At 41.2% G+C, this 13,781-nt stretch overlaps 1 protein-coding gene across 1 annotated transcript in view; it reads right to left on the reverse strand.

The window, feature by feature from the left end:
- Positions 1–13,781, reverse strand: part of PITPNC1 (phosphatidylinositol transfer protein cytoplasmic 1) — a 1,057,002-nt gene that overhangs the window by 630,617 nt on the left and 412,604 nt on the right. The window contains exon 2 of the mRNA XM_085617264.1: positions 6,991–7,139. Coding sequence (XP_085473390.1) covers positions 6,991–7,139 — 149 coding nt within the window. The remainder of the gene's footprint in view (positions 1–6,990; positions 7,140–13,781) is intronic.

A 13,781-nucleotide genomic window follows, 5' to 3' on the forward strand; every position in this document is an offset into this window, starting at 1 on the left:
TAAGATAAAATGGTGTGCCTGCAACCGGGTCGAGCTGATTTAAGTGGATGAAATCTTTTCATTCATGCTGTTTGTAGCAACTGCGTTTTTTTGTTAGCGCTGAAGGCTGTCATGAATTGGCAATGGGATCCCTCTTTGCACATAAGTTTAGACCCGGCCCCATAACCAACTTCACAACGTTAAGCTTTCTGTAAGAGAACAAGGGACTGCCAGATTGCCCTGCATGCTAGCGACCTTGCTACATCATGGCGACTTTGGGGCAGTGTTTCACGTTTATTCCTGATCATCGCAGGGAGCAGCAAGCCTATACTCCTTATGCGCTCTCAAAACACGGGCGGTGTTACCAACAACAAAAATACAACAATCAGCTGAGAGAGCCCCCCCCCCCCCCCCCCCCCCCCAAAGACTGTGAATTGGCCTCGCCTGCCCCTGCTCTCGGGAAGGCCTAAGGGGAGAGGATGTGGTCTGACGGCTAGATTTCCGACTTTGGTGCTGGAAACCAAGGTTCGAGCCTCGGGGTCGCGTCCACATCCTGTGATCCTGGGCAAATCACTTAATCTCCCTGGGCCTGAATGTGTCCTTGTGTAATGTAACCAGTGCTCATGTAAAGCGCTCCAATACCTTCGGGTCGAGTTCGCGCCATATAAATCTGTATTTTTTTTGTTTGTTTTTTAAACGAAGTTTTTTTTGTTTGCGATTCGAAATCCTGTCTGAAAGCTGCCTCGGCTAGCTGTGCAATCAAAATGACTGTATGAAGTGCTCGGGAAGACATTTGCTTTCTCTGGATTTTGTTCTGTTGCAAATAACTTTTGCCACCCGCTCCGCACTGATGGAAATAAGTACACTCTTGCGTGTTAAATGGGCCAGTGTTACCTTTGAAAAAAAGTTTTGTACAACTTGCAAGAAAGGCTCCCAAGTTGTGGGGCCTTTCTGCATAAAAAGAAGATGCTATTCGACATTACCTAGATGTAAAGTACTTGACCTCTATTTACATTATGTGTGACAGGCGCTGCATTGTAGGGTGCACTGTAAAAAGCAGTGTTGCATTGGCTGCTGTTAAACACTATGAACATATCAACTGTTTTTGTGGTTGTTTTTTGTGATTTTATGAGGATGGCCGTGTAAAGCAGTGACAGGACTGCATTTATACCTTGATACTTGCAGGTTGTAAAGGGCTAAGCGGGGTTTATGTGGCTTCACGTTATCACGTTATACTCAATGAGTTACGTTCTAAAGCTTCCCTTATTAACCATGTGGAATACATGCTCAATGTGTGGTAAAGCATTAAAATGTCTGGCGCTGATTTACATGTAAACTACATTTGTCTTTGGTGAGGGATGCACAGCACCCAAGATAATGTGCTGCATGGCTAAACACTTATAAGGTCCTAAAGGCGTCTCGAGACCTATTGGCTATGCCAATGCTTTTTGTACATTTATTCACTGTTCAGTGAGCCACGTTCACATATATTTACTTTGCAACACCAATATATTTTGCCACCTTTGTCTTAAAATCTTGTTAGTTTTAAAGGCCTTTACCCAGAAATGTCTTTTAATATTTTTTTTACAAACAAAATATGTCACTATAAAACAATGCCAAGGTCATAAGTCCTCAATTACCAACCAAGGAAATATAATTTTTGACATATAATTGTGTATCTTTATGAACTCAGTTAAATTGGAAGATGGAGAAGGATAGCAGATCACAAGGGGTCACAGCAGAGAAGGTAGGTGAAAAGGAAAGGGATGGAAATACCGTGTAAACTATTAATACAATGAACCGTTATAGTCATGACCGGTCAACACATTTCTAGAGATATTATTGACACAGGCACTACATCATTTTATCCATGATCACAATGACAGTCCTGGGTTTTAGGGCAGCCCCACTACATATACTACTCTGTGAATGCCTCTGCTGATGAACAGGTGGGCGGTCAAAAATCACATTTCACTAATATTAATTGTCTCCATGAAGGGTGTTAGTTCTGGAGCTATATCTTGGCATTTGCTGCTATTAAAGGGGCGGGACTATGCTCTTGCTGCTACAAACTTAATGGGAAACCATAAAACTAAACCACACCTGTTCTTTGTACCACAGCCTTTTTAGGTCGGAGCATGCCAGACTGCAAAGACATATTGGGCACATGCTGAAGGTTTACCTAGGAATGCCTTCCGCCCATTGGTTAACATTGGCTGTGTGTTTTGTAACTGGCTTTTGCTCAAGTTCTATTCACTGTCTTTATTTCTTTTGGCTGTCCATCATGTCTTTGTCTCTCCCATGGAGTAAGTATAACCTCTTACCACCTCTCTGATTGTCCCCTTGTATTCTTCCATGAGTGTTAACTTTCCAGGAACTCTTTTTAAAAAATTTTCGTGAGGCACTCCGACAGTGCTCGTGGTTTCAGCCGTCTCCCTTGTACACGAGTTCACGGAGCAGCTGCAGCTCGGTGGGGAGTAATTAACGTACTGTATTTCTTTGAAAATTTTACTATCTGCGTTGCTACTCTTTTGGGGACAAGGATGATTTAATATCATATCCAAACCACCAATCATGGTTCCACCTTACATCCACCTCTCATCCACCTCTCCCCTGCCCTCCTCTACCTTGTTGGCATCAATAGGGCCCTCACCCATACCAAGTTACTGTCCACATTGTGTTGAAGCAGTTCTCTCTCTTTGCCTCTGAGAATTATCTTTCTGCATGACTGATTCCACCAATCTCTGGCACTACAAGTCTATCAGTAACCATGCCTGTGACTGTGCAGGAGCTTACAGGGTGAATGAGAGTTAAATAGATTTTGCTTTAATCTTGGTACACTTGCTGTGATTCAAAAACAGAAATCAAATGTCAGGCTATTTCTTCTGATAAATTGCTATTTATTCTTTTAAAAGGGAGGTTAGGTTTACTTTTCTTTCCTGCACTACAAGATGAGACGAATCTTGCTGGGTACAGAGAGTGTAAAAAGAAAGGCTGCAGGGTGAAAACTATTTCTAGCACTCAACCAAATTTAAATACCTGTAGATGAACTGAACACATATTTCAGAATATATTAACAGGTAGGCAAGTACAAATGAAAGACATTTTTTGTCATTCTGTAGTTGGGTGGAAACAAAGCTTTTAATAAGAAAAAAACGAATCAATGCGCTTGGCAATGTGCAAATGAAATATTCACTTAAACCCGATTTCCACACATTACTGTTGTGCTGCATAATTTTACCAGTAAAACTATTTGTGCATATTTTAGTGGAAAATGTGTTATCTTTGAATGTCAATGCGCTACTACACTATACTTTATAATATATTTGCAACAGTGTGCGCCAAAATGTACCACCAGCTACATACTACACTCTTACCACTCTCCTGCTGAGTATATTTGCATGATTTTTCACAATCCCTATATCTTCAGTGATGTAACATTAATGGCAGCTCCCATACTCTGATTTTTTTTTTAGCACTAGAGGCACATGCGAATTGTGAAATGATAGGAGTCTTGTTGGTGCACTTCTGCTTAACAATCCTGTTTCTATGCATGTCTTTTAAGCAAGCAGACTACTGTAATTTAAATAGTATTTCAGCTTTTACCTCAGTATTAAGGTGTAATACAGAAGTTCTGAAAAAGAATCGTTTTCTTCAATGAAGCATATATAGAGAGCACTGTGTTACCATCTGTAATTCACATATCACCAAACAGATGTTAATAGGAACCGCAGAAAACAGAGCATGGCCAATTTCAGAAAACTTTTCACAAGAATCTAAAATTACACAATGATATAATAAAATGCAATAAAGTAAGTGTGTGCACAAACATTACAAACAGCAATTAAAAGAACCACCCAATATGCTCCATTTACCCACAACACTTACAGTGCAAGTCTTGGCAAAGCAGAGGTCTTTGCAAAAGAGTTTTTATAGCAGTTGCTACATTAACTGAGCCTGTTGCCAAGCATTCCCAATGTTTACAAATAAGAGACTGAAGGAATATGGCGCTTGTGAGGCCTAAGACTCTATTTCATTCCAAATCGAGAATCAACTTACATCTGTGGCACCCTTGACTCGCTAAAGGTAGCGATAGCAAGCAGAGAAGGCTTACCCCAGGATGCAGTAGATGACTAGGGACTACAATACAGCATAACATTGTACTGTCAACTCTGTGCCCCTTCTAGAGACTAGGAGCATAGGTTAGATGGCAATCTGGAATAAAATTCTCAAAATAACTCCACAACTCAAAGTCCAAACAATGTTCATGCTTTGCTTCACCTACACCCAACTTACATCCACCACTCCCCTGACTTCTGCCTCATTGACATCAATGCAGCCCTTGGCCACACCAAAGAACATATTTTTTGGCTCCTTAGAAAATGTTTGTGACTACTCCTGTTGTACAGAAACACAAACAACTTTGCCAATGCTTGTTGAGATAGGTGCCTGTGCTTTCTATTAGACAGAGCATTTAAGAAACACAGTTCATTTGAGAGAAGAGAAAGTATAAGCACGTTGTATGCGGCCACCTGATCCATCACCAACCTGCGAGTTGCACCTATCTATATTCCTCTGTGGGAAAAAAGTCTGGTAGCAAGTATGCGTACTATTACTTTTTGTTTCTGAAAGACGTGCTGGAGCAGAGTTTTCCTTTAGAAAATTCTGGGGCTTTTGAAGCTCTGGCATGTCTATGCGTTTTATTAATTTATTAATAATTACCAATTAATTATTTGTCTTGTGCAAGTGTGTTTTACTAATCAACCTGTTTGTCCTAACATAAGAGAAAGTTACATGAGGGTTAGCTTATTTGTGCTGTTCTTGTATTTACAATAACGTGCAAGTTTTCATGTTTGAACGTTGCTGTGTGCTATTTATTTGAGCACAAAATGCTGTCTGAATTAATGCTTTTTATGTCGCAAAGCTAGATAAATGCATACACATAAGGGTATTAGTGGGGTTAACACTGTTTAATCATTATGCTGTAGTAACGTTGTTTTTATTTCTTTTAATTGAGATGGTCTATTGTGGCCTATGGAGGCCTAATCCATGATGGCTAATTTTGAGAACCTGGCCTCGAGTGAATATTTCTGTGATGTGGCAAGAGAGACCCCTGCTGGAAAAAGGTCGAAGACAACTGACCATGGTCCTTCTATGAAATTTTCCATGAGGACGGCAGCAGCTTTGGGTGTTCTCCAAGAAAAGTGAAGGTGTCCTTGGCAATCTCGAAAGGACAAAGGAGCCTTAGAGGGAAACTCTGAACTGTGGCTCGATGGCCGAGGAGGAATCGGATTAAATGTGTTACATGTTTTATTTCCTTGGTTCCTGTTCCGTAGTTCACGTCTTGTGACTTTTCCTGAGCGGAGATTTACAGATGTAGCAATGTTACATTTCTTCCTTCTCGTTCTGCTCAGTGATACAGTTTATTCAGCCAACTTTATGTGTGTTTCTATTGTATTTTTCACTATAAAAACTGTTAGTTTAGGGAGGGCTCTCCCCACTCTTTTGGCCACCTTCACGCGTTGCTGAGGATTGATGCTGAGGACTCTGTCTTGACAGACTTTACCGAGAGACTGGTCCTGACCCGTTCTGACACTTAGTTAGAATAGGTAACTATGAGAAATGATTTATTCTGATTTATTTGACTAATTTTAGATAAAGCAATATAACTTTTAAACATGGTGTTGAATATTCTTTCTTGTCAATTATTGAGTACATTTTGATCATTGTTGTATAGATTGTATAGAGTATAATTAAGGATAACCATCATAATTAGGTCCTATCGTCCTAGATATAGATGCAGGGTTTTCTTCCCACAGGTCTTATGCTGGTAGAGTATTTGAGCGTATGTTAGTGAAATGGGCCCTAGCGTATGATGAATGTATGTGCGTGTAACTGTGAAATTACTCTATCCGTGGTAGTGGGTTTATTTTAGGTACCCTGATCTCTATCAGACGTTTACAATGGCTTATGGGGCTTGGCACTTGATGTCAGTACATCTAAAAGCAGGGATAGAAGCAGTCATATCTCCTGCTTCAAACTAGCCTTTTTCCTAAACCAAGCTGAGATTAGATGTTGATCAGATGTTGGTCAGAGAGTACTTGAGATAGCGCCGAGCCAGCACCAAAAACATACTATCATTTAAATGAATAGGCAACCTGGTCACTAGCCCTTCCCCAATTTATGTATTCGATGATGTGCACTAATCCACTTTGGCCACTGTATTCACCTGAAACTTCGAAAAGCGTTGAACCTTGCGCAGCCCCAAATCCTCCTTTTCCGGCAGGAATCTCCCTGCCACATTAAATGTCACACGGCAAGCAGAGCTGTCCCTTGAACAACAGACCCTGGGACAAAGTAGAAGGTCCCTTCACCTTTCAAGCCCAACATGCCTCCTAGGCAAGCGGGGCGGAAGTGATCAGATGGCAGAGCTTACTCTGACAGATGAACACTTGTTTCTCAACATATTCTCTGTAAACTTGTCGATCATGTTTGAGATACAGAAAATCGGAAATAATTAAAAAAATATCCAGTTCAGAAATAACCTTCATGAAAGGGTGAATAGTGCAATAGCTTTCCAGACCACACATGTTCCTCCTTAAGCTGTAACTTTACTATTCTTTATATTTTTTGTCAGTAAAATAGATACCATATGCAAACACGGAGACAGAGAAAGTTCTACCAATTATGCTCAGCTAACTAAGCCAGGCTAGTGGTGAGATGAAAACACATGTAATACAGCTCTATTTCCTGCTCTTTGCAGTATTTAGAAATGCCAAAGTAGTCAGCTCCTACACAGGGGTTAAAAAGGACATTGTGAGCAGGCAGCTTTGAGGTAAAATGGAGCTTCATCATCCTGAGGCACCACAAACGTTGCTCATCAATGCTTGTCCCATCAGTAGTACTCCAACTTCCCCCAGAGTCACTCTGGAAGCAGCCTGTGTGGCAGGCATTACTAGCAGCTCCCAGCTGTCATGATTACAGGCCCAGTGTCCACCTTGAAAGACTCACCTATTGAGATATACCCGTTTTTCCGTTAACTGGCCGTTGCCATGCACAGGATCGTCGAACGGTTCATTCTGGACCACTTCCACGCCCTCCCCTCGGTCACTCTGCTCATGGCTGTGTTTACTGATCATGTAGAGCTGGCCGATTCTGTACTAGAAAGCAAACACCCAGAGAGATGCATGTTAGCATTACACACCAGAAAACAGGGACACAGACAAAATGAACTTCTCTAAAAATTATTTATAATGGCTACAAATGTATTCTCGCAATCACGTTTTGTTTTTTTGATGATTCTTAGACCATAAGTAAAATCTGTAAATGCCTAAATGGCCATTCTTCTCTCCATCAAAAACTACCCCTCCACTCCCATTGTTGGCCGCCATCTTTAAAGGTATGTTTTATAGATGGAGTAAGCGCCCAGATCTAAAAAAAACTGAACATAAGGACCACAGAGAAAGAATTGAGATTTTATTTGGTAGGAAGGTTCCCTTTAAATATGCCATTTTGTCACAATCATAGATCATAAGCACAATTCAATTAAACATTGGAAGTTATAGGGAAAACATACATCAAATAGTACAACGTCTGCAGTTATCATAATATATATATTGTAAGCACTTATTCTCAACCTTCCCATCGCCCTCCACACTCTATATTGATTCGCCTTGTTCTGCAGAGAATATTAAAACCCCTCCCCTAAAATACACAACGAACAGTGTGTATGGAAAAGGTGAGACGAGTGCCTGTCATTGCACATAAAACTGTATCGCCCCAATGCTCCGGCCAAGTGTCTAGTTTACCTTAAGCTTCCATTACGGGCCCTGAAGAGGCAGCGCCAGGAAGTGACAGAGAACTTCCTGTTTGTGCTGAAGCCTCACCAAAGCTAAACAGAGGGTCGGTGCGTGCAACCGAATCTACACAGTTGAAGTGGCCCCTTAGCACCACAGACAACGCTGCAAGATACATTAATAGGATTTAAAGGGACGGTGTCCTCACTGGTAAATTAAGGAGCTCTTTTGTTTTTTATAATATTCCCCAAGCAGGCGATATTTGGTGGGGAAAGGGCGGTACAGCATTTCTTTTCTTTATGAGGCTGCTGTGGACTCAAAGACAGGCCTGAATTATGAGGCTCGCTGGCAGAGGGAAGCGCAGAGGAAACTGCCTATGTTCCGCACCGGGCAGGAAGCTCCGCATGGAAACCGGTCACAACATCCGGCATTCGAGAGTGGCGCGTGTGCAAGGGTGGCAGAAACGTCCTTTTGTTAGTAGCGCCGGCAGCAGAGGCTGCAACTCACCTCGAATAGGCTGGCACTGTTACGTCACGTTCCACAGAATTACAGCTAGGTTTCTAAAAGACTCCTTTACAATGACAGAGCGGCTCACATAGATAGGATGCACTTCGCACAACAGTGTACTGTTCCTCAAAACAGCAGCGAGTCTCTCAGTGTGCACACAACTATTACAATGCATTCACCAAGGCACTTTTTCATCAGTTATGTCAAACGTAATACTAAGATTTCCGTGCAACCCTGGGTGGTTTGGAATTAGAACCAAGGTGAATTATGTAGCAGGAATTATTAGAAATAAAAACGTAGATAACTAAATATTTTCATGAATATTTCTTTGCTATCTGAATTCCTCACAACAGTTGGGATTCTGTACTCAAGACGAAGACTAAATATTAAAACTCCCAGGTCCACCAAGCCATTAATATTGGAAATTGTAATCGCCTTTATTTAGGGCTTAATACCCCTGACAAGGCATTGAAGTGCCTCAAAGTCCTAAATTGGCCAGAAAGTATTTGAGGTAGCCCCAAATGGGCATGCAAGGAAATGTTATGAACAATTGTCAGTACCTTCAAAGAAATTAAATGAAAACACTAATGGCCTCATTACTACCAATTCTTTACACTGAATCTCGATTTAGTAGGTAACTCCTGTTACAGGCCAAATCACAATTTATTCAGAAGTTGTAATGATAAGTTCACGGTCAGTCGTTTTATGAGTACTCAACCCAGCTAAAGCTTTGATAGGAATACATGGTTTGGTGCCTATATCTTTTCCCAATATTTGCTGAGAGTGCATGTGATAATCCACTTTGGCCAATGTGTGTATCAGACTATCCAGCAGACGTTATGCAGGACCCAAGTTCTCCCTTTGAGGTACAGAACTCGTGGAACTGTTAAACATCACACCATGTGCTTGAGATGGGGCTTAAAGCCAAATTCTCACTAAAGTTGTTCATTAACATCCTCTGGGGCAAAGTAAGAGATTTCTTAAACAAAATGTTCAGATCAATGAAAGTTTAAATGAATGTTTCCCTTTCCCAGGCAAGAGATTATGAAGTGATCAGTAACCAAGATTTCTTTGTGCAGAAAGATTTGCTCCCAGCCTGCGTCAGGGTAGTTGTAAATGTATTTAAGTTCATACAATCCTTTCAGATCCTGCTCTTCTAGCTTGAAGTTCCTCCAAAAATTTCTCAGAGCTGGTATCTGGCATGGCGTGAATGGGCCAAGAGGACAAATAATGTTAAAAGCTGTGGTGTAGAAAAATTGGATATCATACCAGTAACTCTGGATTCTTGTCAAGGACATGTGTCTCAGCAAAAAAAAAAAAGACCTATGCAAGCACCTTCTCCGGCACGGCTCCCAGAATGTGGAACACTCTCCACCCAAGATTCACATCAACCCATCTGCTATCACATTCAAGCAGGAGGACGAACTGATCTTGATAAACAGATTCCTCCCACTCTAAACCTCTGTCTTCCGCAGGGACATCTCAGTAGCCAAGTGACCCCCCTGCTTTTCCCTTACTCCCCATGAACTAAAAGAGAGGCATGATTCTCTCATCAGTCTCCCCCCATCTGGCAAGCGGCATGATGCGAGGTAGCTTGGTGCTTCACCTGAATCAAGCAGCATGAGGTAGGGTGCCCATTATAGATGGTCCGCACATGACTCAACACAGACAGGGAAATGTTGACTTATGTTTTACCAATGTCACAATGGACGCCGTGCACTGTGCGACTGGCAGTTTTTACTTTTTCTCACTACTGTTTACTTAGAAATCTGTTTAAATTAAATGGGAACATTAGAAGCAGTAGGGTTGGAGACGTGTGTTTCCAAAGTGAAAGAAATAGGTTCTTTCAATCGCTGATTAGTCACCCTGTCCCAAATCCTCCTTCTGAAACGCAGGGGACTAGAAGGCCGTTTGGGAAGTAGGGAGCACAGCGAGTGAAACCGCAGACTCAGGGGAGATTGGGGCAAACTAAGTAAAAATTACATTTGAAGATTGGACAGCAGGGAAGGGTTACGCCATAGCAATGGGAAAGCAGGAAAAGGTTAAAGCACTCAGTGTAATAGCAAAGTGAACTGATATTGATGGGAGAGAGGAAATCATTCGACGAATAAAATAGCTGAAATGTGAAATAAGTTAGAGCTTTGAAGGCGTTAAGCGGAGCAGAGTTCAGGATTAAATGGAGAAGGAGCAATATGGGAAACATGAGAGTTGTTACAAATAAAGCACAGAAGAATTAATGAGCAGGAATACCTCTTGCTAAGCTGAAAAGAGGTGGTGAGTTCTTACCAAAACATGTGATTAGGAATTAGTTTATTTGATTGGTGCTGTGAAGCGAAAAAGGTATTGGATCAAAGCAGACAGGAATGAATCCGAAGTGACACCACTGTGGCCAGTTTTGTAGACCGGTAATATGATTGTATGTTTTGTAAAATAAACAGAAATGGGAGGAGTAATGGTGTTTGAGGGGTTAATTAGTGCCATAATGAAGATATCGCCTAGCAATTACAAAACCATACCATGTTAACTTTCACACATGCCGCGAAAATAGCCTACCCTCAAGCATCTTTAGCAGAGTGGAGAAACATTTTCACCCGCAGTTGGTACCTGGGGCTGTATATGTAGTTCACTGAGCAAATGCACCTGACATAATATGTTTGTCTTTGTAATATTCCATGAAACATTTTTAGTTAAGTATGAACTGTTCGGGAAAACATTTATGTGCATCATACATATAGTTCAAAAAGTATTTCTTTTGTGACTTCGTTTGGAAATAGTAACTCTCCTTTGTCTCTGTGCTATTCCCAATTTGTATTAAGACTACTACTACCTCCAAATGTATACAGAATAGAATCATATGACCTATAAACATTTTTTTACCATAAATTGGTATAAATAGCTACAGCAATGAGCTACAAATTGGTCAGATTTTATACCTCAGGCATGAACCAAAGTAACATGAGAAAGTAAATGATAGAGCTTTATGAACTGTCCAGCATATTTATTTTTATATGAAAGATCCTATTTTAGAATTAAACAGGGATTATTGCTATATATAAAACCCCAATTTATATTATGTCGACTGTTCTAATCTAGTAATCCTAATGAATGATTTTAATTAGGGTAAACAGAGCCCGAAACACCCAGAGTGCAAGTGTTTGTTAAATTAAAGTTAAAAAACCATGACCGTGCTTCTTCAGGAACATGGAGCTGGATAGTCCCTCTATATCAAGAGGACACAGGAGCATTGGCCAAATAGACCAACAACGCATGCAAGCGCAGTGAGGGCCCTGCAGCAAATACAAACCACTGGGTCCAGCCAATGAGGGGGACCTGCGTAACTCGAGTCCTTTGAGCATCTGTGCCCAGAGATGGCATTTTTGAGTTCTTGGTCCTTGTACCGGGTGGCAACAGTTCCATCAGCCCCTGACCACATGTCGAAGCATTAGCCATTCATTTTTTGTTACGTCACTGGCTCAGTCAGCAGACTGTGACGTACCATGATAAATGCTGAACTTGAACACTATGGTTCGAGGCAAAAAATGGGAAATGTATCTGCCCCTTAAACACAAGCATGTGGATTTATCAGGCCGGAGCAGTGTGTACGCTACAACCACTTCAGCTCACATCATCAATCTCTCCTCTGAAAGTCCATCCTCAGCCGCGCGCCCAGGCACAGTTTCCTTCCCATCATTCTTGGAGACTATGTCAGTATCCAGCTGATTAAGGGATCATGCCCCACATGACAAACGATGGTGTCAGAAGGAAAGTGCCTGACGAAGGACTGCTGCAGCGAATTCGCATTTTATAGTCTGCCCAATCACAAGTCTGCTCCCCATGATTATGCTACCTCACTATACTCTACCCTTTCTTGGGAGCTATCCAGAGTCTCTGCGCTTGCTACATACTTTAAACATTAATCCTAACCTCTACCGAGAAAATCAGTCTGGGAAGCATTTCACCATAGTCCTCATCACATCCCTTCTCACAGCGCTGTCAGGGCGCCATTCAGGCTTAACTGGAGCCTGATCAATAAAAGTTATTACTGGCTTTCTGGGCAATTACTCATTTCCTTTCAAGCATATGATCTAGGCACTTATTTATATATTTTGCTCACAGAGTGGACTGAGAGCGCTTTGGGCAATATCCGTCAAATCAAACATCATTGTATGTGTGTGTGCCGCTTATACTGCTAATAACTGACCCACGTGAGAGGGAATATGCTATGGGAGCAGAAGCAGATTTCAAACGCAGGCCACAGCACCCGAAACAAGGTAGGACTGAGGCACAGTAACTTTATAAGTGAAAGATCTTTTGATCTGAGCACTCAAACCATCTAGGACTCACGGACCATGTAGTTTGCCTTTGATCATTTATTAGGAAGAGGAGCAGGCACAGGCAAATGGTATAAAAAAACAAATAGTTAAAAGTCAAGTTACGTCTTTATGTTGTGGTTCAGCGATAAAAAATACACAGGTAATCGATCTGGCTAATTTCAAAACAATTATCCAATTAGATGCAAAGTCTTTGTCAAGTACCTCAAATTCCTCTTGGAGAATTTATAATTGTGAGCAGAAGAGAAGGTTGCTGTAGCATTAGAGTAAATAGCTTACACTGTTTACATCTTGTGTAACTGTATAGCATGTTTTATATTGTATGAATTTACCTACCTTCATTTTGTGCTGTGACTGCTGGGAGCCACTGGAGTAGGTTAAATGTGAGACTTCGCCAGCCAAGGAATTCTGTATGAGGAGTCTGGACAAACCTAAACCTGACTTCTTACTTCCATCCCTCAACTCCCATAACTTCCCTAAGAATGTGAACCTACTATACAGGGAATACGTACTTCGCTAAAGCATAGCAATGTCATGTCAACTCTAAAAGACCTATAATAGATGCCATTTTGGGTCTGTATCTTCTACAATGCATACTGCATCAGCTGGAAAGCAGTAACAATCAAAGCACCATCTACATGAAAACTCATGGCACACTGAATTAAACAACCTCGATATCTCTGGATTTGAAGATCCTCCCTACAGTAGACTGAGGTTAGACACGGTAGAGGTGAAAAGAACACCTAAGGTGATAACACAGATAGAACTTGAACAGTGTGAGAGATACCAATTAGCCTAAGTGGGCTAGTGCTGGGGTTGGTGCGGGGGAGAGGCAGGGGGTGTTTTCTTGCTATGTGGGAGGTCTTTGAAAAGGACATAAACAAATTGTTTTGCAAAACTGAATTTACATTTAACGTCATCATACAACTCTGCCCAGAGTATGATTTTTTTAATATGTGATCTGGTGCATTACTCAATTAATAGAAGCAATGTACTGTCTGATCATGTCTTCTGAATTATACTCCAGCAAAACCTAAACCCAGGTATACAGCTTCGATTGTAAAAGCTTTTTTCAAACCCAAAAATAATTTTCAGACCTGGGATTCTATTTTTTTCAGATTTTGCACAAAGGGTAAGGTTTTGAGTTTCATTCGCTTTAAAGTGTTTG

This window comes from Triturus cristatus, chromosome 7, assembly GCF_964204655.1.
Source record: "Triturus cristatus chromosome 7, aTriCri1.1, whole genome shotgun sequence".
Lineage (NCBI taxonomy): Eukaryota > Metazoa > Chordata > Amphibia > Caudata > Salamandridae > Triturus > Triturus cristatus.